General features: G+C 40.0%; 1 protein-coding gene across 1 annotated transcript in view; it reads left to right on the top strand.

Moving 5' to 3' along the window:
- LOC110963291 (SH3 and PX domain-containing protein 2A-like) overlaps positions 1-26584 on the top strand; it is a 132390-nt gene that overhangs the window by 15275 nt on the left and 90531 nt on the right. Inside the window, 1 exon segment of the mRNA XM_051945512.1 lies at positions 3443-3523. Within this exon segment, the coding sequence (XP_051801472.1) occupies positions 3443-3523 (81 nt within the window).

Genomic DNA, 26584 nt, shown 5'->3' with positions numbered 1-26584 from the left:
TTTTGAATATTGAAGGACGGAAAAACATTTTAATATACCCCAAAAATAATATAAACCTGACAGTGTGCATAATCTTGGCTCTTTAAATTCATTTTGCATGTCATTACCTTCTCTTCTCTCGTTTCCTGTCGGCCACTTCACTTTACTTCCAATAAATGCCTGAATAATTATAAAACAGTTCTTCTTTTTACCTCAAATGTGCCCCCCCCGCCCCCCCCGCCCCCCCCCCACATAATCAAGTAGTTTTAATTGACTAAAGCTGAAAACTGCTGTTATGGACATATCTTAATTTACATTGTGGATGGTACTTACTGTAAACAAACTTTCTGGAATCCCAACCGTTTCTGAGGTGTCCTCAAAACTGAACAAAAATAATCTTAAAGTTGTCCTTTTCAAAGTAGTAGAGACAGGAACCTTCAGACAGAAATGTTTTCTTCGAACAGTGTTGTCCTGCCTGATTAAAAGTTGCTTGCCTAGTTTGTTTCTGTGGACAATTACAAACTATCTACTGGACTTTTAAGGCGTGTTTTATATGGAGATGAGTTCCTGTTGTTTTGTTAGTAGATCAGAATATCATAACTTTATTAGTCGTCCTTACTGAATAGTGTTCAACTCTCGAGGTGTTCCCACTGAAGCTCATCTAGCCTGATGTTTCATAAGACCTCATCCACTCCAGTAATTTCACATCCAGGTTGTTTCTGAACGCCTCTGTATCGGCGATTCATAGATCCCACCTGCTCTCTGATGAAAATTTGCTGCCCTCCGGATCCGCTACCTTGGTTATCTCTGTTTCATTAGATTAGAGATGATGGCGGCATCACTTACCTCCTCTTGACGGATAAATGGACTCAATCTGAATCTTATCAGGCTTCTCAGGGCTGCAGCCAAGGCTAAAGTCCTGCAGAGGAGGGATGATGTCAGCACCCAGCCTGATGATCGATTTATGAGTCACTGCGTCCATGTGGCTCGTGGATGTGTTTTATGTAGGAAATTACAATTATCAAACCAGCATGTCTTATTTCAACCAGGACTGATCATCAAATGGTTAAAATAACTGACAAATATTGTAAAATATGAGGATTCTGTGTTTTAAGTCACTGTAGTTGGATGCTTTTGTTTTTCCTTCCTGGATGTCCCCATACACTCCTTTTTTTTTTTTTTTAAATGCAAAGATACTTTGAAGTTTGAGTCCCGTACTCCTGTGATTTATCCTCTGAGCTCGAAAACCTGCTAGGAAGTTTGGAGATATCTTTAACTCTTTAAGCTTCAGTCAATTCCAGCCGTTTTCAGTACAAAAAATCGCTAATATTCTATTTTTAAATTCAAAAAATTACAAAAAATACAGGGAATATTGGATGCGCATCGCGAGGTGCATTTCCTTGAAAACGACCGATTCGTGGATTTTATACCGACTTCAGGACATGTTTTGGACAAAATAGTTTACTGGCTTGTGTTGTCTGGATGTAAAAGGTTGGATTATGGCCGTTTTTTGTGGAATCTTTTTTCTGTGTGTAGTAATGAACCCGGAAATGTGAGTCGCGCTGTGTGCGTTGAAGCCGTGTATAGAGAACGGATGGATGAATATTCGTTTTTGTCAGACAAATGTGTTTTTCTCACCCGCTGTGGTAATCGCATCTGAAAGTGGTTTATACCGGCGGATTCATGAGAATCTAAGCTTTCCATCGACGTATAGTGTTTGTATAATCGCGTTTGCAGCCGTCAGACATTCTTGAAATTCCTATGCAAATTAGTAAGTGTACCGCCGGCGGTACACCTACTACGCACTGAAGCGTAAAGGGTTAAAGTAATCTCCAAAATGACATCTTTTGTCAGAGCCAAAACAAAAAAAAATGTTGGATTTTCAACCTCTCCAATGGTTATTGAATCATTCATGTGTTACTTTTAAATTTAACCAAATCTAAACTTACAATTGTGATATTTCATCAAAATCACTTTGTTCTACATGTCTTATTTATAAATTTGTCAAAAATTAACCACTTTCCCCAGATTCTGTAAGCAAAAACTATGAACTTCTCAGTGCAAAAAAGGAGCCATTAGTGACTCAGCTGTGATTAACAGTCAGAAAAACTCTGGGGTTTTTCTACTGAACTGCATTCTATGTTATACACAGTTACTAAATCGCCAAAATTAGAAAGCATCATCAGATTTTCAACTTTCTGACAGCCTTTGAAGTAATCATCTGCAGTTTTGTTATAATTAAAAAATCCAAGCTTAAAGTTGTGATATGTCATCAAAATCACATACAGTCCCCCAGAACAAACCTTTACTTTTACCTAATGGATGCAACATTTGCTGTGGTTCATTTCTGTTGTATGAGACTTGGTAGTTTTGTAGTTACATTTGCAGTCAACCAGAGAAAGTGTTGGTTGGCTGAAGTCATACCTACTGAAAAACAAACCTGCATGCTGTCAGTAGATGAACTAAATGTTCCACTGACCACTGTATGATTCTACTATTAACCTTATTAGCCTGAATGATTTCTAAATCAACAGAAAAAGGTAATATTTGCAACATATTAAATCTCAACTTGGTTATTTTATATTGAAAAGATCATAACAAACTGGGAGCAGAACAGCGAATAATAATAATAATAATAATAATAATAATAATACATTTTATTTCAAGCGCCTTTCAAGGAAACAATAAAAACCAAAGACGATAATTAAAAACTATATGATAAAAATAGCTGTATATTGTACAACTATGTGGAAAATGCATGGTTTTAATATTTTGCCATAACATATTGTACAATACCTTGAATGCCACAAAACCAAAACCTTTATATGAGAGCTATGATTTTGCAGAATCTGGAAAGTATTGGTTCAGGTGTGACATGCAACCAACACTGAACTCTTTGAATGTAAATAAGTTAGACCTAATAGTCTCAGTTAGTTTGGAGGTCAGTCAAGGTGATGAAAATGCTTATTTTTTTGTTATATATTTTAATGAATTGTCATGAATTTGTTGAAAACTTTTTTCACTTTGACATGAAAGAGCCTTTTTTTGTTATATTTGTCATAAAAAACTGACTTATATTGGCCATGATTTAAGGTTGAAAGGCAATAACATCGGAAAATTTCCAGAGAGAGTGAGTAGGTGATGTATCAACCAGCTAACCTGGAATCTACACCAGTTTCACTACATTATAAAGCTGTTACTTATTCCAATGCTCATTTTTGCCTAAATTTGACAAATCTCCCTCTGATCTGCTGAAGGAGACACAGAATCTTATTGTATTTCTGTTTCTGCTGCATAGAGGCTGAGGTTGTTCAGTTTGACCTCACAGTTGTGGAGCTTCTACTGGTTAAATTTGGGGATTTTTTAAAGTGTAAATGTCAACAGAAAAAAAGCCTCTCGCTTCAGGGATTAAAAAGAAAGTAATGAAATGACAAGTTGCTGTTTTTCTCTCTTCTCTCGGCAGGTGTATCTCATCAATGTCACCTACTCTGACAACACCTCCCACATCATCTACAGAAGATACAGCAAATTCTTTGACCTACAGGTAACCCTCCGTCGGCTCTGCGTGGGCGCTTGTTTGTGTTGAAACCCCTGATTCCACTGCAGCGGCCCTGTGAACTCGCAGCATTGTTTTTGTATAGATTAATGTGCAAGCCCGGCGACTGCTGGCTGTCTCCGGCCGTGTTCGCCACACCTCGTCGCCTCGCTGGATCGATGCGTGTGTTAGTAATTGGTCGGGGAGTCGGGGGTTTGTGTTGCTTCGCCTCGTAGAGATGCACCGCAGCCATCGCCTCCATTCCTTCTATCCTTGCTCCTCTTCCTTTCTCATCTCATCCCTGCGTTGCCCTCAAAACGTCAGGGAGCTGACAGGCCCTTTTTTATGGTACAAGCAAGAAATCCACATGGAAGTCAATTTAATGCAGCGTGCTTTATAGCGGGCTGCTCTGATTGGTGCCTTCTTTAAATAGAGCCTCATACGGAGGAGGGCTTTTTCTCTTTTCTGGACTTGGCTCCCATGTTTAAAGTGTCTCTCTTCGGCTCTGTTTATTTTGGACTGTTTGTGTTCACTGCTTTCTGCAAGCTGATACCATATGTACGCTGCAGCAGAGGTCTGCGGGTCACCAGTAAATATAAAAGGGCGCAGTGAGAACGTTACAGGGGGCACGTCTCAATAGCAGCAGTGTGCAGGTCCACGAGGAAATGATGTTTTAATCAGCGGAGGGAAGGTTCCTCTCTGAAAGGCCCCATTGATGGCGGTATGAGGTGGAAAATAGACGCCCCCCCTGCAGCTGATTAGCCCCAGCGTGGCGTTAAAGACAGAGGTGGAATAATAAAGACAGAAAAGCAGGAGAAGTATAAATTTTGTGACGAGCTTCACAATACATCGTTTCAGCATCGATTCTGTGATGAGGGAGAGCTGCATGATATTGGAAAAGCTCAAAATTGTGATATCTTGCTCTTCTTCGGTATGAAAGGCAGCTTAACAACAACTTACCAACTGTAAGATGCAATATTGTAAAAATCTCTGCAGTGCAGCCTGGTTCACTTTTACATTCTGTTCATTGCACCGTCTGTTGTTATACAGACTTGACGTCTCTCATTGAGGCTCCAAATAGCTTCTTTCATCCCTGTTGCCGTGTTCTCTCCTTATGATCTCGCCGTTTGCAAATAGCAAGTTTCAGTTGTTGTGGTTCATATCCACAGCATCCGTCACCTCAACACGCCTTCACACGCCTTGTGTAAAATGCCCCACAATGCATTCTGGTAGCATTGCGATGCGCTATATGGAGTGTCAGGTTGCTAGCTCCTTATTTGCAAAAATTTTAGAGTACTTTTTGCAACCGAGGACCGTCAGATTCAGCAGCTATGTGGCTTTTTTTTTAAAAATGTCGTACAATCAAGTGCAGCCAGGGTTTGCTGCAGGAGGGTGAATGTTGTGCTGATTCCTGCCAACAAGCCTTCAGTGTTGGGAGGCAGTGTGATTCCTCACAGCTAAAAACACATCAGTCCTCATTATTAAAGTAGACAGACTGACGTAGAGATCTGTTGTCCAACTGGACCGCTAGTCTGCTGTAGGTGCAGAACATTGCACTGTGACTACAAAGTAAAATCTGAACATCATCCAAAGCATAAAAACAATTTTGAATGCCTTTCCCAGTGATATACCAAATGAGAAAGGTTCCAAACTGCATTTTGCACCATTTTTTCAAACTTTTTTTTTTTTTGATGCAGATGCACCCCCATACAGAATCACCCATATAAATCCAGGATGATTCATTCTCTCCAAGCTGAGTTATTGGTGAAAATTCCTGCAGTTTTTCATGTTGCAGACAAACTAAATACTGCAGCGTCAGAGTGCAGTATTTAGTGGAGTGGATGTGTTTCTTCCTCCTGATGTTCAGCCCCCCGCGAGCCTCGTCCTTAAATTGCCTGGGAGGAAACTAATGAACCTTAATGGTTCATGGATGGCTTGGCACAGAATCACTCCCAGTCAGCAGCAGCTCCATTGATTTTGTTGGTTTGTCAGATGGCGGAGGGGTCAAAGGTCACCGAACTTGGTCGACTCTTTATTGAGCCGTCAAATGAAACCGCTCTCAGAGTTCGGCTGCTTTTTGTGGAGATCCTTCATATTTCTTTAAAGCGCATCAGCGGCGGCGCTTCTCTGCTCACGTCTCTTCCTGTCGCCTTGATGTTTCGTTTGCACCGACTCTCATGAGTAAAAACCACCAGCGGCAGCAGCGACAGACCTGCTATCTAATACCCAGTAATCCTCCATCTCTGTCTGTATATGGAGTGAGAGTGAAGTTCTTTCCGATGGCGTTTGATCTCTCTCGACGGCTTTGATGGTGCCGTTTGATCTCATTGTTTTGCGAGCGACCTGGAGCCTCTCCTGTCCAAACATTTATCTGCTGCAGAGACCCCGCTGCTCTCTGCGAACCCGACGGGGAGGAACACGACGGTCGCTGCGAATCTGCCAAAGAGCGGTTAAACCAAAGCTCTAGCGAAGGCTGCTGGGGATTCCAAGACAGTTTCCTAGTAATAACCAGAGCCGGCTGCCTTCCTGGAAACACGCTGGCGCTGCTTTCAGGCCGGCATCCAAATGAGAGGAGCCACAGATGTTGCTTTGACCGACTTTTGTTTAGGTTTTGTCCTGGATACCGACTCTTTATGTTCTCAGCAGAATGCATGGGCAGTAAAGCGTGCAGGCTTTGATGTTAGACGCACACAAAGCTGTTTGATGTTCTGGATAGAGAACTGACCGACTGCTTTTTCTTCTAATATAAAGCGTTGCTATGCTGTTCTTGTGCCAACACAAGGGATCACTAGGGACTAATTTCCTCCTTGATTAAATAGAAATTTAAATTTAGACCAATCCACTTGTTTAAAAGTAAGAAAACGCTGGTTGGGCCCCAATTGGGATGCAATCATTTTGCATGTATTGAAGCTCAGTCTATTTGATTACAGTATAATTACAGTGCATTTAATACTCTCAGAAGCGTTTGTCTTACACAGAGTGGAGTGGAGGCAGATCTTTTGCAGGCACTGGCATGATGAGCTGCGTTATCTTTTCCACAGCGTCTGCAGGTGAAACATGTTATTTGTGGTTTGCAGAATGTGGCTAATGTTAGCATCATTAGCACCAGCAGCCTTCTTTCCGCTCTTGGCTCCAGAGTTTGTTCTATAATCCTACTCAACCTTATTTTCTTTATTTGGATCAAAATGCTGCCAGGCTGCACTAGTTTTACTAAATATCATTCATACCGCTACTTTAGCTAATTTACATCTGCAGCGCTAAAGATGATGCAGCCCTGATTAGTGGCACTTTGCTGCAGCAGTTTACTGGCATTCTACTTTAATAAAATCTCATGCTAGTTATACATAAATATTAGTTCAACCATCTGAACCCCAAAATCTTTCAACAGATGTAAAAACATGTTGTCATTTAAAAAAAATGCCAAAATCAGATGACTTACAAGCATGAGAAACTTTGACTCTGACTTCCCGTGAATGCATCATGCAGAAAAATGAACAAAACCCAACCTTAAAATTGTGAAATTTCATGTAAATCCCCTTATTCTACGCGATTCACTCGAGCAAGTTGTTGTAAGATGCATTCAGCATGGTGAAACATCTTTCTGCAGCTGATGTGCAGAGTAGTGAGAACAAGTTTGTATGTGGAGCCTCTATTTTTAATAGTATTAGTTTGCTTCTTTAGGATTTATGGCATAATAACTATCACACTGCACAGAAGATATTTCTGAGCTTTCCTTCCCTCTTCATGGTTGTTCTCTTTCCATAGCGGTGCAGGACTTTATGTTGCTGTGAAAAATGAGCCCACAATGAGTAAAAATCTTACTGGAGCAAATAAAACACCAATAAGCTGCTTGGAGTTCAGAGGATTAGCCAATGTTTAGTCTTTGGTCGACTAATCCCGGGCCATCTTCTTCATATCCTTTGGTTGGAAAGTGCCTTCTTTGTTTGGCCACTGAGTTAAGGCGCAACTATTAGGAGCCATATTAGAGCTATTTAGTGCCCCAGTGTGAAAAAAAGAAGTAATTTATGGATAATAGAACTAATATATTAATGTGAAACGTTGCTGGAATTGCACTGCGGGTAGATATTTTTCTGGAACTGTTCAGAAAGAGTTGAATGAGTCCGTTAATGCTTTATTTGGTGGATTGACTTCACTCGTCAGAGGCCAAGATTGTGTACTCGTCATCTCATAAATTAATCACCTAAATGCTCTAAAGCACAGCTCACCTTCCTCTCCAGGATGTGACCGGCTCTTCCTCACCGCTCCCATGTGGTTTTGCTCGGTCAGAATGAGTCAAAGAGTCTCACTGGGAAGCGAGTTTGTCGTTGGAGGGTCGGAAAAGTCCAGGTCGGCTGGATGATGATGGTGATGGTGGTGTGATAATGAGGCGGAGGAGGGATGAAGGATGACATCAACACCGTGATGATTAAGATTCAGGCTGCTGATGCTGACGACACCGATGATGCAGATTGCAGGGATGAATGATATTTTGACAATGAGGTTTTCTTCAGGGTTGCTTTCATAAGCAGGACTGTGGGTGATGCAGCTCTGAGCGTCCTTGAGCCCCGGAGTGAAGTTTGTGTATTTAAAGCTGCGTCTGACTCACGCTTTTTTTTACGAGGGTTTGTATTCTGTCCTCATGCTCGTACACAAGCCCTCCTTTTTTCTTTTTCTGCCCTCATTCGAGCCTCCCTACAGCAGCTGAATATTTAGATCGGAGGGAGATTTTTGGAGCTGCATCTCCGAAAACATCACCAAAATTAGTCCGACTCGCTCGCTGTCTCAAAGCTGATATTCTTTGCTAGCAGCGTGAAACGGTAGCTTATATTCGGTCCTGCAAATTATGCGGTCGCTGTGGTCAAATCGCTTAAAAGGAAGGTCACTGAATCGTGAATCTCTAACCTCTGTGTGGGCCGGCTGATGGAAACATATGTCTAGACCACAAGGCATTATTGGTATGCCGTCCTCGAGGACAAACTGCCTGCAGATCGGCCTCTTTGTCCTTGAGGTGTTCAGTGGACGTACTGTAACTCTGCCCAATGAGGGAGCCCATTGTTTCAGGTCGAGGATAAAGACCCGTTTTATTTTATTTATGGGCTGTAGAGAAAAGAAAAGGGAAGCAGAGGAAGGACGCCCAAAACACTGGACCTGTTCTTGTGAGTTACAATCAGGCACTTGACGGGACGGCCAGGGTCCTCGCTGCTCTGGGAGCAGAGAGGAGGAAAGTATGCAGCGTTTCCCACAGCCGTGGAGAAGGATCAGCAGAGTGGGCTAAATTTAGGATGAACGAGCACAGTTCAGCCGTTTGTGGAACATCTCCACGGTTTGAAAAAGTGGCCAGTGTGACCGGAAAGGAACCAGGGAGAGAAACATGAAGGCATGAGGTTTAATGTAAAACAGCAGAGACTGGCAAGGCAACAGGAAAGACGTCACAATCATCCATTATTAAAATACTCCAGACTAGTTCATCTGAAACCCAGGAAGTAGTTTTTGAAGCAAAACGGTGGTTAGAATAAACATAATAGCCAACAGTGCTGCACAATCCCTTCAGTTTGTTGTTTGATCTTACTAAGTGTTGGTATTTAGTCAGTTAAACTGAATTCTCAATTTAATTTGAAGGGAAACACATTTTCTCCTGGATTACATTTGCTTGTGACACATCAAAACATTTCGAATTAAGATACCTTTGCTATTTATTACACTTTTTGGCACTTTTTAAACAATTATGCGTGAAAAAGGGGAAACACCGTAACGTTCAAAAACGTAACAGTGTAAGAAACAACAAATATCTACAATATAATAATTACTTTTAGCTGAATTTAATATGGAAAGTAGTGTATTTTTTTGTTGAAATACAGATTTCTGATGTGGACATTTTTCACTTTATTTCATATTATCATTATTTTGGTTTGTTTTTTCTACAGTTAACACGTAAATTAACTTTTTATTTTGTGATTAGTTCACCAGAACAGGAAAGTCTTCAACATATATGGGAAATTTACAGTTATTTATAATTTTTGTTTCCTTTTAAATAATGGCAAATATTACAAAACTATTAATTTTTTTTGCTTTAAATACAATGAAAATTGTGTAATTTTATGGCTAAGTACTGCAAAACAACTATTTATCAGTTTTAGAAATTCAGAGTTTTATTGTTGATGGTTTAACAATTTTTTAATTGTAATGTGTTTTACATTTAACATGTAAATTGACACTTTTTTTAATGATTTTTACTAATTACGGTAATTAACAGTGAAATTCTGTAAAATAACACATTTTTAAAAGCATTTTTTAAAATTCTTAATATCAGTAATATGTCTGTCAAATATTATAAATCAGTAAAATGATGATATTTCTTGCTTCTTTAAATACAGTGAAAATTTTACAGTCAAACTTCCTTTTGATGTAATTATTTATAGTCTTATTTATAGACTTGTTTTCTGACAGCTAACATGTAAGATAACTTTTTTTCCTATAATTTTACTAAATGTCTGCATTACCAGTAATTTATCAACATTGGAAAAAAAATCTGTGAAATGACCATTTGTTTTTAAAAGTTGCAGTTAAATCTGTTGTTTGTTTTACAGTGCAGGAGTAGCTGTTTAAACATGCCTTAACCTTTATGGATTCGCTGCCAGAGAAAGAAATGAAAACAGAGACTGTTGTTGATGAACTTTCTGCAGCTCTTTGCTGAATTCATGTCCTCACATGCACAAACATCTCCACCTCCACACAGAGAAGCAGCAGACCTCTGCTCCACATGCACAGAGAGCAGATAAACACTGAATAGAAACACATGAGATCAATGCAGCGAAGGCCGGAACATGTTTCCAACTGAAGACTGATCACTGTAATTACAGAACACTGTAGCTACTCTCACACTTTAGCTTCACAAGGACTTCTTACTCTGGAAACCAGTTTAAATCGGCGCCTTATAATTTGTGATTCAGTAAAACAGAAAATAAATGTGGACTGTTGTGCTGAGGTGTCTCATCAGCAGCTTCTTCAGGCTCTTCAGCAGTGACTGAACGATGAGGTGAAGCTTCTCTATAACCAGGCGTGAACAATACACTGTTATCTTACAGTTTTGTACTGAATTTTTGTTAAATTACAGATATGTAGTAAAATCACAGAAAAAAAACACACATTTACTGTAAAAAAAAAAACCCAACCAAAACTGTGAGTAATATCCACATCAAAAACCTGTTTTTATAAATGATAATAACAATAATTTCTTTTTTGCATTGTGTGACATTAAAATTAGACACATTTTATTGTATTTGAATCTGCAATAATATCTTTATGTTACAGATGTTTGCTGTTATATGAAGGAAAATCACTGTATACTCGGGATTATGACTTGTTTCTTATTTTCTGTTGTTTTTCTGAAGATTTGTCCATTTTTATTACGTCTTGTTGTTTTTGCACAGCCTTGAGAGCCGTCACTTTGCTTTTTACTGCTCACACTGTATGAGCATGTGACAAATAAAACCTCTTTGTTCTTGAATCTTATGCCTTAAAAAGTGGTAAATCATTTTTTAAATTGTCACTTTTAAGGGTTTTCCTTGTTTTGTTGCATTATAGCGAGTAACCAATAAATCACTGAAATGAAATAATTAATTTACCAGTCAACAGTAAAAAAAAGGAAAGAAGATGAAAGTCTGTAGATTAAATTTTATATAGAGATATCATTTTTGTTACATTTGATTGTAAAATTACACATTTTTACTGAATTTAAATCGGCAGAAAATGTAATTATTTTACACATTTTCACAGTTTTTTTTAATTTCAGACAGTATTTTTGACAGAAAAAAAGAATTAATTTACACATTAACTGTAAAAACAAACAAGACAAAACTGTAAGTAATATCTACATCTATTATTTGGTACCTTTGCAATTTTTGACCTTAAAAACACACAATTGTTACTGTATTTAAATTAGCAAAAAATAGCATTATTCCACAGATATTTACTGTTTTTAATATTTTTTTTATATATTCTTTGACTACTACAGCTTTACTGATTATTTACAGAAGATGTATTTTGCTGCTAGATTTTAGTTAGTGTTGGTTTTTGAATATTTTTTCTGCACAGTGCATCCTTCCCCTCTTGCATCTTCCTCTGACACGTCTGCTGGTGTCTGCTGCTGGCTTCAGGTATTTGACTGCATACAGATGCAGCATGGAAAGCCTGCTCTCTGTTTACTCGCTGCCTGTTATCTGAAGACGTATTTGGCAGCTGACAGACGTCCGCCATCACTTTCTCTCTGTTTTCTGTCTCGTTTTCTCTTTTCTCTGAGCTCGGCTGGTCAGCCTTCAAGTCTGTGTGCAGCTCAAGGTCTTGTGCAGCGATGGGGAGGAGAGTCGCTGAAAACTTTGGAGTGTTTGGCAGCTCTGCTTCTTCACACTGAGGCTTAAACAGCGAGGCTGCTCAAGGTTTTCCTTTCTTTCTCCTTTGCAGCTGAGCCTCGGCTGCCTTTGTTCGCCATGTGATAAATCACACAGTATTTATTTTAAACTCCTGCCTGTGTGTGAGAGCAGCGTTGTGTTTTCTTTAGGTCCGGATATTGTTGTGCAGAGAGCAGGAGGACAGATGTTATCTGTGATGAAAGAAATATGAAACTACATAAAGTGAATTCATTGAGTTGTGGGTGAACATAGTGAGGAAAACGGAGATGGAAGAAATATTCACAGTCTTTACTTGAGTAAAACGTACAAATACCACACTGCAAGATGTTACCCGGGCAAAAGTATGTAAGTATTGTCACGAAAATGTACTTAAAGTAATGAAAGTAAAAGTATGCAGTATAGAAAATGCGAGTTTACTGTTGTAAGTTAACAAAGACATAATTTATTACAGTTATTTGTCATTATTTGTCAGAAAACTTCTGTATGCTAAGGATTGAAAAAATGATAAAAAAAAGGTCATCTTTCAGATTTTCCCTTTTGTTAAATTGCAGATAAAATATCGTGAATCACAGAAAGAGAATTAATAACATGGTTACCATTAAAAACAGGCCAAAGCTGTCATTAAAGTAACATGTTGGCCGTAAAATTAGACAGTTTTACTGAATTTATATGAGAAAAAATATAATATTTATATATATTTGAAAGAATGTAACAATTTTAAGCTGTTATTTCAACTGAAATTGTTTCAGTTTGATAAACTTCAGATATTGAATCAGCTGCACTCACAGGTTGCAGACAGACTTGTTTTTGTTGTTCACTTTCAAAGAGTTTCTTCATTTAGCTTTGAGAACTGACAGCATCAGCAGAATGATTTTTTTTTTTAATGCAAATAGCTGTTTGGCTGATGCTGGATCCACTCAGATAAACTTTTAGTCAGCAGTTGAATTCATCACTGATGTTTGTCTTTGTTAGAATAGAACAGTAGTTCATTTAACAAGGATAAAAACTCAGTTTCCACCACGTCTGTTTGCTAAAACTACAAAAACCAAGAGTCTTTGGCGAGTTTTAACTTGAGCAGTGCATCCTGGGAAGTTTGCTTTAATTGAGTGAGTTGCTTCTTAGCTGTTTATTCATTCAACTTACCATCTTTGATCCATGATTTCTCAGCATGGGGCGAATTTGCAGAGCTGAGCTGATCAGACGACCTAAATTCTCGGTCCAATCTAACTAACAGCGTGTCGCCTTTAATGAGTGGATGAGTGAGAACGTTGTGAAGCTAAATGAAGATCAGACTGAGATCCTCTCAGTTTAAAATAAGACCGATACAGTCTTTGCCAAACTGGGACTTCTGATCTCAAAGACATGAGGACTGAGGTTTGTCACTGTGGTAACAAACCTTAATATAACATTTTAAGCTTAGTTTTTCCCAGCAGAACTCCACATCACTGAGAATTCTTTCAAGATCTACTGCAAAACTTTAAATCTGACAGTCCCCTCTGTTTTTACAGTTTCCTGCTCTGATAAAGGTGCAATTTGGGAGATTTTTGAAAACAGATGAGATGTCTCTCAAAGTTGCCAGCGTGTTTAACCCTTGTGTCATCCTGCGGGTCAAAATTGACCAGATTTAAAGTTTGAAAGTGTGGAAAACGATATATTTTCACAGTGAAGCTTCTAATGTCCACTTTGTTAACATTTTTGAGAAATCTTTGAACATTTTTTGGTGAAAATAAAGAAAGAAGTGAAATTCGCTGGATTTTGGTTGTTTTTTATGTGAATCTTCTTAAAGAAAATATTAGAAGTTTTACTGATATATATGTAATCACTTTAGATATTTTTAGTTTTTTTATAAGATTTTTACTAATTTTTTGAAAATATTTCCAGGAATTCTCTTGCCAAATATGGGGGATTTTTTGAAATAAAACTTTTAAGGGAAACTTTTAAGCAATTATTGGAATTTTCTTCCTGAAAGTTTGGTAAATGTTCAGAAATTTGAGGATTTTTTTGCTGAATTTTTAGTTTTTTTTTTCAGACAAGGAAACAATATTTTTTGGTGCCTGTAAATGAGGACAACAGGAGGGTGAAAGGAATTAAACACACTTTGTTATTAGAAGTAACAGCTTTAAATGTTGGTTCAGAATGTGCAAGTCGCAAATCATTTTTTAAATAACATTTCGTAGCCGTAATGCAATAAAAATCCAAAATGAAACCCCGTGCAGTGGACTTCCTTACATCTATCTGACTTTATCTGTGTGAAACTTCTCCCATCTGCTGCTCTGAACACAAGCTGCAGGTTCACAGCCGATGGCGCAGAATCCAGGACTCTTATCTCCAGTATCGGTGGCGATGTCCTGATGTCGCCTTTCTGTCTGTGGGTTAATCAGCAGTGACTGAGTAAACAGCCGCTCGACCGGGACACAAGCGACTTTAATGCCACCTGGTCAGGTGGAGACGCTGGGAGATGAGAGACGAGTGAAACCCAGCTGCAGATCTGCTCTCAGCCTCTGTCGGAATTCATTAAATTCCTGCGATTTCTCACCCATCTCTGTTTGCATATCCTCCCTCCATCTGTCTCCGTCTCTCTTCAGAAACCCTCCCTCCCCTCCAGCCTCCTCCTCTCTGGTCTCTTCTCCGGCTAATCCATCGCGACCGGCAACATTCCCGGGGGTCAAGTGCATTAGCTCACTTTCTGCTGTGAGGTTTTCTACGTTCTGCTGCTTTGCATGAGTGTTCTTGTGCACACCGTGGATGTGGATGTGTGATGCATCGCTGCCATTCCTCCCGTTTGGCCCGGCAGTCTTTCTATTACACGATGATCCGGTTTAACCCCACTGGGTCCTCTCCATGTCAGCCGGATTACATTTTATACTATAGACGCAGTAGGGGCTTTGAAGCAAATAAAAAGACCTTTAAATTAAAGACCAGAGCAGCATTTTACGCTGAGAAAGTTCATCTCCATAGAGTGACCCCTATGGAATCAATTATGTCCATAAAATAGATGCAAAGTGAAAATGTAGAATGCAAAGAAAGATCCATTTGAAGTCACTGCTTTGGCAAGATAGTGTGTCCAGTATATCAGTTATTATATTGTGAAATCTGCTCTTCTACACAAATCTTGCTCACTGGATGTAGATTGTGGACAGATTTCTGCCATTTCTGCTTCATATGTCACGCAGCGTTCTTCTTCCCTCCACTTGTGTTGCCTTTTCAAACATTTTTCTACACGCAGACGAAAATCTGAGCATTAATGACAGGACTGTATGAGTCTGTCATTTAGCTTATCTATGAAGAAAATCTGATTGTACTGAACTTGCAGGACGAAAAAAACTCGTGGAAAACTGGCAGCCCGTTGTTGACCCATGATCCGACACGGTCACCGTCGGTTGAAGTTGATTTGATGCATCTTTTCATTTTTGCATCAACAGTGACCTCTACTTCTGCTTCTGTGATGTCGGTGTAGTAAATTCCCGTTATGATAGTTTGTGGATTTGAGCTCTTTAAGACCTGATGCAGAGCCAATGTGTACGGCTTAAAAATTATGTTCATCTCCTTTTTGAAAACAGAAAAATCATATCATGCAATGGACACACATCTGCTACTGTTTTTGTTGCACTTTTGCAGGTAATTTTTTATCTTAATGACCGTACTCGCATTTCTATTCCCCATGTCCGTATTTTGGGGGCATCGTTGTTGCATCCTGGGCTTAGCGCTGCTCAAGATAGTCAGTGCAGTCCGGCCATCCTACACAATCTTTCCGCTGTTTGAATCGTGTATTTATGGGACCTAGCTGCTGAAAACAACTTTGCGTCTGTGAATTAAGTTGAGATTCCGAATTTACTGACATTTATTGTGAGTGTTTAGCGTTCACTCACAATTAACAGGCAAACAAGCTAGCTGACTGGCACAGCTGCTGATCAGAAAAGGAACAAAATATGAAATTTAGCTTTGTTTTATTCCTGGTGTTATTTTCATATGTCAAGGTTTTTCCTTCCTGAAAGTGGATCCGTTGAAGTATGCCTGATAACTGAGTCACATTGTGTAACAGAAATCTCTGCATTTTTCTGACCATTTGAGACACAAAAAATGTCTGTTAAGCTTCATCAATAAATGAAACCCCAAGTCAGAAAACTGGTCAAGAAATGTATTTATATAGATTTCTTCTCAATTTTCATCATTTTCAAACCAGCTAAAACCTCTCGGGGGTTTTGGGGAATTCTGTTTTGTTAGTTCCTTTAAAAACAGGGATGTGATTTTTCCGCGAATTCGCGGAATTCCGCTTTTTTTCAGGGATGGGAATTTACCGCGATTTCCGCCGATTTCATTTATTTGAACGCCGATTTCACAAGTTTGAACACTTTATTGTCGCTGATACTCCCGTGCGATGGTAACGACGTTAACGATAGCTTGTTAATGACGATTGTAAACGGCCCAGCGATTGGAGGTCGCTGCGCTGCCCCCCCACCCCCCCCCACCCCCCATCAACAACTTTCCGCTAGAATCAGAACTTGCTGATCCCATCCCTGTTTAAAAAACGTTTTTTACAACATAACTGTTTGCTATCAGTAGTTGACAGAAAGCATCAGAATTCTTTTCAACCAAAAATGAAACACTCTTTCAACCTCGCCCTTAATTCTTGGTTATTTAATAACTTGGCAGGACGGTGAAGGTGAATTTGAATCTCTTCTTTCTGGTTTCTCCTACTTTGTTTCCAGTGTTTTTGTACCTCTAACTCCTCTCAGCCCACTCATGGTTTTATTCCAGACCTCACTCCTTCCCCTCCACGCCCTCCTCGGCCTGCAGCGCAACGCCGTCCGATTCACCCCGTCTGGGAGGGAATGTGGTTTAGCCACAGCGCCTCAGGTTTGTTCTGCTGTCAGCATGGAAAGTCCTGAGACCGTGAGCGAGGCTAAATTAGGTCCTACTTTGTTGGCGCTGCAGCCAGGTGAGAGTCTCTGCTGCTGCCTCTACTGTAACTGTAAGTTGGCTGGCCTACTTTCAGCATGTGTAAGCCGACACTGTCCATTCCCTCAGATTGAGGTTGTGGCCGCTCTGGAAAGATGTTGTTCAGGTTGCAGAACTCAGCCAAGCAGCTCAAGTGGTAAATGGCCTGAAAATGCCATCGGAACATTTAGCTGGTGCCTCTATAAATACGACGGGGAGGTTAAACTGGAGTTCAAAGCTCATGAGATGAAGCGATTGGTCAGTCTTTGATTACATTTAATCACGGTTGTTGTAGCTCATCTCTTCAAACCTGGTATTTATTATGGATTAAAACCAGAGAAAGTTTGTGAGATGAAAAGCAAACTTGTTTTTCTTCTGCTCGTGTTTGCTCTCTGGACCTGTTGGAGGTTTTCTCACTGCAAATGCTGTTTTATCTCTTTGATTAATGTATTTTTAATGACTGTGTGTGAATAAAGCAGCCAGTTGTCTGAACTTCAACATCACCTCTGCTGAACTCGGGAGATGGATGGAGAGAGAGAGGGACACGGATTGTTGCAGTGGTCTGAAAACTCTGTATTTTACTGCCAAGCTTCTGCTATAACAATGTTACTGCAACAGAAAGGCCTGCAGCTCTAATGGAAACAGCAAAACCATGAAGGAGGGAAGGCAATATCTCAGAAGTATCTACTGAAAAATATTACACAGAATGCTACAAATCATTAAATGAAGAACAAATTAAAGTTTAAGTTCTTTGAATATTTAAAACCAACAACAACTTGGAATCAATACGCACAACTTTTTTAGTACAGCCCACAAGTGTTACAAATGGTGAAAAAATGGTAAGTCTACGTAATAATGATATTTTATGAGTTTTTAATTGGTGCCTCTCTGCTGTGTGTAAACACGACCTGCAGTTCAGTCGACATCTGCTCCAGTTTCATGTGACTGTTGGTTGTAGCTGAGTCACTAACAGATTCATGGTGGCTCCAAGCAGCTCGCTATTTAATTGTTTGGTGCAAATAATTTATTTTTGGTAGATTGTTTTAATGAATGCATGTCCAACAAGGTGATTTTGATGAAATATTACAATTTGATTGGCTTTGATTTGGCTAATTTTACTAATGAAAATGAAAGTCACACGATTAGTTCAAGGACTGTCAGAAATAAGAAAATCTGACTTTCTTTTCTGTTTTTACAGTATATGTTGCTGATAAAAGGGGTAATCTTGGCAGGTTTTTAAAATACCATGACTTTCCATGCCAGCAGTTCAGCTGAAAAGTGTATTCATTTTGATTATGTGATTGTTAACTGCAGCTGAGTCACTAATAACTTCATGTTGCTCCGAGGAGCACCAAACTTTTTGTTTTTTACAGAATCTGGTTAAAGCAGGCAGTTCATATTTGGTAATCTTTTTAAAAAAATGAGATGTCAAACATGGTGATTTAGATGAAATGTCACAATTTCAAGCTTCGATTTGGTTCATTTTTCTGACAAAACCAAAAGTCACGCATGAGTAGTTCAAGGACTGTCAGAAAGATGAAAATCTGACTTTTTTTCTGTTTTTTGCAATTTCTGTTGCTGATAAATGGCGTAGTCTTGACGAATTTTTAAAATACTGTAACTTTCCACCTTGCTAGCGAAAGATATTCCATTAATTAAATAAGCTTACATTTTTAATTTGTATCCCGTTTGCTCTGTGTAAACTCAGCCTGCAGTTCAGCTGAAAAGTCCCTGCATGTTGATTATGTGATTGTTAGCTGCAGCTGAGTCACTGATGACTTCGTGTTGCACAGAGGAGCGAATCTGATTAAAACAAACAGTTCATTTTTGGGTAATTTAAAAAAGAGGCATGTTGAACATGGTGATTTAGATGAAATGTCACAATTTCAAGCTTAGATCTGGTTAATTTTACTGATTAAATCAAGTCACACATGATTAGTTCAAGGACTGTCAGGACAATGAAAATATGACAAATAGCTTTGTTTTGACAGTTTATGGCTTGTAAGTTTTAAAACAGCAGACTTTTAAACCTGTCTGCAGGTTTAAGAACAGATACAGTCTGGTTCTGGGTGTAGAAGGGTAATCAAAGTATAATTTTTAAAATAATAGAAACTGAAGATGATTGTTGTCTGGAGCCCTAAACGTTACACTGTTGATCCAAAACTGTCTGAGGGTGATAAGTCATATGAGTGCAGATAAGCTGGAATTCCAGTTCATCCCCAGAGATTCCATTAAGGGACTTTCCCGGTCAGAGTCCGTGTGCAGGCTGAGAGCGAGTAGTGACGAATGAGCGGCTGTGGAAAGACAAAAGTTCCCAGAACCCTGCACCTGTCGTCGCCCTGCAGCCTAGGGGAGCCCGGCTCGCCACATGGGGCACAACACCCTGCAGCGTTGACATATTCAGGAACAGAGCTGTGATTTTCAGACAAATCCAAACCCCCTGCTCCTCTCCCACGCATGCATCCGTCGCACAAAAGCAGGCAGGATAGCAGGATATCATGTTCCGACCCTAATGCGATGTGCCAACCACGACCAGCGATTTGTCCAGATCTGCTGCCAGCGTGCCGGTTTATATTTAGAGGCACAACTGCGAATGATTGTGGTTGGAGAGGAACGCCTTCCTTCCCACCTCCTGAAGCCCATCCCAGACATCTGCCTCTCTGAAACTCAATCCTAGTGCATGCTCAGGCTTGATTCATGTGCTCCATTTAGGATGCGAGCTGAGCTAAGAAAGAAGAAAATCATGGTTCAGGTTCAGCGCCCTGAGGGAGCCTGATGGATCCAGAGTGCAAAAACGACAAGAAACAGCATGCTAACATCATGCAGGTGGGATTTTGTCGATAACTACGTGTTTTCCAGCAGTGAGAAATGGTGCAACAATCACATGGCCGCCGTGTCATTCCGGTCATGAGTTGTTCCAGAGGTTCACACTGTTTGTTTCCATTTCACTACTGCAGAGCCCGGGGTGAACCCTCACAGTCACATGACCGCTGACAGGATGTGAGGCATTAATCCGCTGCACAATGACAGTATGGCATCCCCCAAGTTTATGCCAACTGACTCCTGCAGCTCCTTATATAGACGCTCTATTCTTAGCACATGTGCATGATATGAAGAAGGAGCTGCTGCAGTCTGAGTCCAGCAGAGTCTCTCTGCTGTATCTCCATGTTTCAGAGCTGAAACTAAACCAAAAATGAATCTTGTTTATTTGTTTAAAAGCTCTCCTACAAATGCAGGGCTTGTGTCTGCTTCTGCAGCTTTATCTGCCAGAAATAGGTTGAAATTCGAGCCAAGACTGGAACAGAAATGAGCTGATGAAGGCAACTATTCCTGCAGTTTTGATAATAGATTCATTGTTCATGAAGCAAAGATGTGAGACCTCTGCTGGTTACAGCTCCTCAGATACAAGCCCACAACTTGTCTGCTTTTCTTTGTCATTTTATTGTAAATAATCAAAAACCCTCCAGCTGGTTTGAAAAGCATGTGATCTTATAAAAAAGACAGAAGCAAAAACCCAAATTCAACCATTTATCAGAGCCAGTTGCTGGATTTTCAACTTTTTGTGGCTTCTTGAGCTATTGACACACTTTACCATTGGAAAAGTTATACAAATCTAGGTATCTTAACCATCAAAATCCTTTTATTCTACTTTTATTTTATTTAAAAATAGCTAAAAACAAAACATTTGCATCAGATCCTGTAAAAAAAACAAATTCTGTGTGAAGCCAATAGTCATTCAGCTGCAACCAACAGTCAAATGACTAAAATTCAGGGACTTTTTGGTGGAACTGCTTGAAAACAAATTAAAATGTAAGTAGTAAAATATCTAAAGTATGTGAACTCAACATTACTCTAGTTTTGGTAACCCCTTTGGACGCTTGGAGATTTTTTTTTCCAACTTCTGCAAAATAAATAATCAAAGAAATTACATTTCTGGTTTTGATAAAGTGTGACTCTGAGCCAGCTCATCTCTCTGAGGTGGGAAAAAAAATGTTCACAGTGTGACCTGCTGTTAGATCCTGGTCCATCCTGTCTCCATGTGGGGGAAAGTTTCGAATTATAAATGATGAATGAAGTTTCTGCTGTTACGCATAAATGCAGCTCTCTCTCTTAGATGAATCCTGTTGCTGTTTGATGCTGCAGGTATCTAATAAACTCAGAGGAACAACTCCTAAAACCTGGATTACATTTAATATCAGCGACTCTTATTAATCTTGGCTGTTACAGGACAGAAAAGTTTGCAGATTTTCTTCATTTTAGATGTGAAATCGTGTTTGAGAAAGGTTTTGAAACGATATTGAATGTGGAACAAGATCAACTCAAAAACAACTCAAAGTTCATTGTTTGTAGGACTCTGTCAAAGTGGTTGCATGCAGTTCAGACTTGTTTGGGAATGTTCTGGGTTTGGCCTTGTATGACTGCTGTTGCAACTTCAGACATGAAGTCGACACGTTCAGATGCAGATTAATGTAAAAGAGTACTGGTGTCAAAGCGACTCAAGTCCTCCTGAGTTTATGGAAGTTGCGATGGGTGTTTTGTGACTTTAACTGATCTTAGCAGTTAATTAGAAAATTAATCGACTCTCAAGCCATTAATTAAAAACGATTCTTTGCTGCAGCGCTTTACAAGAAGTTTCTCTTTACCGTTAGTACCTACAATCTGCGACTTGATCTGAGACCCAGTTCAGATCTAGTCATCTGTTGGGTCCTAATCTTTGGATTCTCAGTCAGCTCTGATCATGTGGTGTTTGCAAAACTTCACAGAGAATAACTAGAAAAGCACTCAGAGAGTGCAGACCTCCACCAAGGATAGAGAGGAAAACAGGAAACCCATGCAGTAAAGGATCATGAGCTGGAATCAAACCTGCGTCTTTGACACAGTTCTGTTTACAAATCACCTTCTTAACCAGTTGAGCTATCTGGACACCTTGTTCCATTTTGATGGACAACATACTAACCTATGATGTTTTCGTCCTATTTTGGACCACATACTAAAGCATACTAAAAAATTCAAAGTCATCCAGAATCCAGGATCCTTTCCGGATTGCCACCAAAATTAAATCAGCTCTTCCTCTTACCATAGTCTACATCCCCTCAAAATTTCATCTGAATCTGCCCAGGCGTTTTTGAGTTATCTTGCTAACAGACAGACAGACAGACACACAAACGCCGGGTGTCACATAACCTCCTTGGCGGAGGTAAATATGCTTTGTGGGATAGCATGGAGGCGCAAACTGTCAAAATAAAAAAAGGACACATGTTGCTGCTTTTTTGATTGGAGCTGTTTGTTAAATGAAACGTGGCGGAGCACTGATGTGGTGCTTGCATTGGCTGATTGGGATCAGCTGTTTCTATTATACCACACATAATAGGCTCATCAACCACTGTGTGGGTTGTAATGTCCAGTATTGTGTGGCTCAGGTGGTAGAGCGTCAGTAATCACAGGTTTGTTGGTTCGATCTGCAGCCTTTTCATTGTTCTCCAGTAAACACTCTGATATTGTTCCTGACAACACAACATCTTGCACATGTCTGAGTAAGTGTTCTTTGTGCTGTTCAGGAAAAAAAACACTACTATACATGAAGAACATTTACATTTCTAATATGCAATTTACAGGGTGAATTGTGGCACCTGATGTTGATGTGGTTTTATTTTTAGTCACATTTTAGTCATTTATCTGTTAGTTCACAAAAACGGAATGCATTCTAGTTTCTTCTGTGACATTTTAGACAAATTTTGATTCAAATATCTGCACAAAACAGATCGATTTGTAAAGTTCTGCTACAAGCAGGTCCAGCTACCATTGAACTCCTAAGCGATACCATACCATAAAGTACTATGCAGAACAGTATCCAGTAGTTAGTCCATTGCATCGTACATTTAGTCAAAAGATGACAGTTTTTTAGCTTTATCCCTTCAAGAGTTTTTGAATTGTGACATTGCTTCCACAGATGATGAATCCTAGAATTTGATCTTTTTAAGAGAAGCAGGACATCTGTTGTATTGCGTTTATGAGCAACGTATCACATATAAGTTTCTAATCAACAAATCTTTGCTAGTTTTTCCTTTTTTACTGGTTTGCTGTTGCTCTTTTTTAGCCAGCAAATTATATATTAGATGGACGTCACCATAGTAACCCAGAAAATAGAGGAGATGCTTCAAACATGTAGTGAAAGGGTTGTGCGTTACATTTGCTGGCTAAACTTAACCACATAGTTATGGTGCTTAAGCCACACCTGAAAACACGTTCAAAACTGAAAGTACACAACAACAGAAAGCAAAATGACAGAAAACAAGTCTTACACCAAAACTATCAATAAAACTGATAACTTTATTTGCAGAAACAAAGCTACAAATATCTCTACAACAAAATGATTGTCAAACTAGACAAAGTAATAGTTGTATAAAAGCATAATTTAGTTGCATTGCATCCAGTTGGCACCGTCTCACTGGCTGTGGTTGTTTTTAAATGATGAAACAGACGTGCATTGTGATTGAACCTTGATTCTACTGATCACGCCAACACTGTAGAGCCGCCTCAGCTCTCTCCGCCAACCATCCTCCTCCCTCTGTGCTGCAGTTTTAGCATTGCTGGTTTAAACTGATGCTTGTGTATGGTAGCTAAAACCAGTGTTGTACTTTGCATGTCCGTGAGAATGTTGGAGTCCGCTGGGATCCGTAAATTTCATCATCTCCTCAAATCCATCTGTGGACGTCTGTGTTCAACCCAAAATTTGTTTTTGCTTGGAATATGTGGATGCCAGTCTACATTACATGTGTGGATTGAATCCTCCAAGCAGCCTTGAAAACAGTATAATAAGAGCAAGTGCTATTTGGACTATCATGTAGGCTTAAGTAGGAGTTAGCTCTCTCTTGAGGATCGCTGTTGCTGCTTGTAGCCTTTGAATCTTTTTGTACCAAATCTGGCTGTATAAGGTTTACTTGAAGCAAGTGATTCTGACTGAGTTGGTGATGCATTGCGCTGCTGATTTATCTGTTGATTTTTGATTTTTCTTTATAATTCTTTGGTGTTTCTGGTCAGAATGTTCATGATCTCTTGTTTGGTAGATTTTTCAAGGCTGCATTTACAATTCTGAACCGCCCAGTGTTGCCAACCTTCTGAGTTATTTTTCTCTCTTGTGTGCTTTATTATTTGATCATTGCAAGTTTGCATTTCCTTTTCACGCTCTAATCTTGACCGGCATTCGAATCAGCTTGAACTAAATGTTTCAAGCAAAAACCAGCAATGAAATCCAGCTCCCCCTGCTTGTATCATGTGTAGGAGCCTTGCCGAAAAGCCTCATTATGACTTGGACAGCAGAGTAAACATTACGTCATAGTAACCTGTATTCACTCTGACAACGGATAAAAGAATAACTCACTCGCTTTTTTTTTTTACATTTTTTTTTTTTTTTGTACCTGACTCCCAGCATTTCCACCAGTGGTCCAGAGCTGCACAGGATCATCCAATCACGTCTCTTCACAACTCTTCTTCACACTCTCTCTGTGCTGGTTACCAAGGAGACAGTGAAGTCTGAGAACTAGAGCAATGGTTTGGCATGAATGTTTTTATTTATTTATTTCTTTTCTTTCTCTCTCAGCATCCTGGGAGTGAAGCATCGCCACCTCGACTAATGATTGTGTTTGTCATTTTTACGAGTTAAAGAAGCGAGGCTTGCTCACGCGTGAATAAGCGCTGTGTTTGTGCGTATGCATGTGAAAAGAGCAAAGCTGTGCCACCTGATCCCTGCAGTCCCACCTGTTCTCACCACGTTTCCTCCCAGTGATCCCACAGTTCCTGGCGGGTTGTGAGCACGCTTCTTCTTGCCAGGAATCTGTCAGCAGCGACAGGGAAGCGTTTATTTTCGGGCGAGCTTCAATCGCCAGGAGACCGTTTTGAATAATGAGTCGATCCAAGTGAGCCAGTTCATGCTGAACTGGTAGATTTTTTTTAGGAACGAGGGTGTGGTTGGACTCAATTAGAGGTGATAATAAAAACCAGCTGATTGAGCCGTGAGCTGGCATGTTAGGCCTTAGAGGTGCTTCTGTCCTTTGCAGCTCTTGCACCTGCATACACATGCCTCCACGCATTCAGTTTTGCCTTTTTCCTCGCCTCACGTTTCCGCCCTATCCTTCACTTTTGTTAAGAAGGAGGGAAAAAGCAGTGCAGCCACTTTTTGAATCTGTGCTGCAAATTCAGCATCTGCTAAATGTTTGGTTGCCAGTCCATCATCCGTCCGTCCTTTTGTGTCCGTCAGAGTGGATTGTAAATTCATGAATTCAGCAGGATTTTGTTTTTGGTTGAGCAGCATCGGAGGGGGCCCAAACAGCTGCCACTTTAGTGCTGTCACAGCAGCAGAACTTATCGTGTGAATGCAGAAACCCAGCAGCTTAATAGACAGAGACGATGAATCTGGATTATAACCTGTGTAGCGTTTTTGTTCCTGATGCCCTTAAAATTTCCAGTCAAGTGGAGCTGAGCAACAAAGATACAAGGACAAGGTGCATGCAGACCAGGGATGTTAATGATTGATGGTTAATCTATTCATAATTTAATTGTTTTAAAATATTTTGACCGATAAGACATAGCACGAAGGACATGCATGTCAGAGGACACATTGCAGATTGGCTGCAGTACCTGGTTGCACCACCAGGCAAAGCCGTTCAATTAAATTGAAGATAGCATTTATTTATTTATGTATTTTACAGTATAGCAACCCTAGACAGTGGGCACTACAGACAGATTTGTGTTCTGGCAGGCAGAGAGCTGTTGGCCGTTATGAACCGAACCAATTTTTCAGATGTTTGTCGTTAATCAGGGACAAATATCTGGAGTCAATAAACTGCTATTCGACCCAGCCCTACCTTCAAAATATAATTCAGAATGTGGTTTAGTAAAACTACATGTAAGGATGAATTGAATCATGTTTGCATTACTCCATCCGTGTTAATGATTACTGATTGATAACACACACAGATAAGAAGAAAATTGTTCTAAATTTGCATCCGTAGCAGACTGGCAGATGGACGGGTGGAACCGGATGAGGTGACGGATGCTTCAGGAGTGTTCGCTGGGGATTAGTAGATATTCAGAGAACCACCAGGATGTTTGCTCACTTACATCCCTGGGGTCTTTTACAGCCCTCAGCCATCAGTTACAGACCAAATGATGTCTATGATTTTCTCTCTTGACCTCCATCCCCCTACACATGCATGCATTGCGTGCATCTTCACCTTCCTTCCATCTCTGATTACTGTAGAGGAAACACTTTGCTGCAGTGCTGTTGTGTGGTACGTCTCTGCTCTGCTTTGCTTTCCCTCTAATCCCCCTCTTGAATGATTTATTTGAAGGGCGAAACTGGGCAAACAACAGAGGCCCGACGCTCTATTCTCCACCCTCTGACCTTCGCTGAGGTTTTCTTTCTCTTCTTCTTTCACCGATGCTTCGCTCTTCTTCTTTGTTCCTCCACCTCCCATGTCAGCACATCTTCGCTCGCCGTATTCGTGTCGCCAAGCTTTATGAATAAATTGGAGCTTGTTTGACTCCCATGAACCCTGCAGCTCATCGAGCCACCGTCGCTCAGCGCCCTTGAGACCAGTGATGTGTGTTGACAGGCTTTGATTTCTATTAAATACGTGATACACTCAGGCAGCTGTGGGATTAAGCGCATATGAGAGGCATCGCCTCAAAGCATGCTGCAGATCCACCTCAAGGAGGAAAGATG

This window comes from Acanthochromis polyacanthus, chromosome 3, assembly GCF_021347895.1.
Source record: "Acanthochromis polyacanthus isolate Apoly-LR-REF ecotype Palm Island chromosome 3, KAUST_Apoly_ChrSc, whole genome shotgun sequence".
Classification (NCBI taxonomy): domain Eukaryota; kingdom Metazoa; phylum Chordata; class Actinopteri; family Pomacentridae; genus Acanthochromis; species Acanthochromis polyacanthus.
The sequence above is the reverse complement of the archived record's forward strand: the minus strand, read 5'-3'. Positions and strand labels throughout refer to the sequence as shown.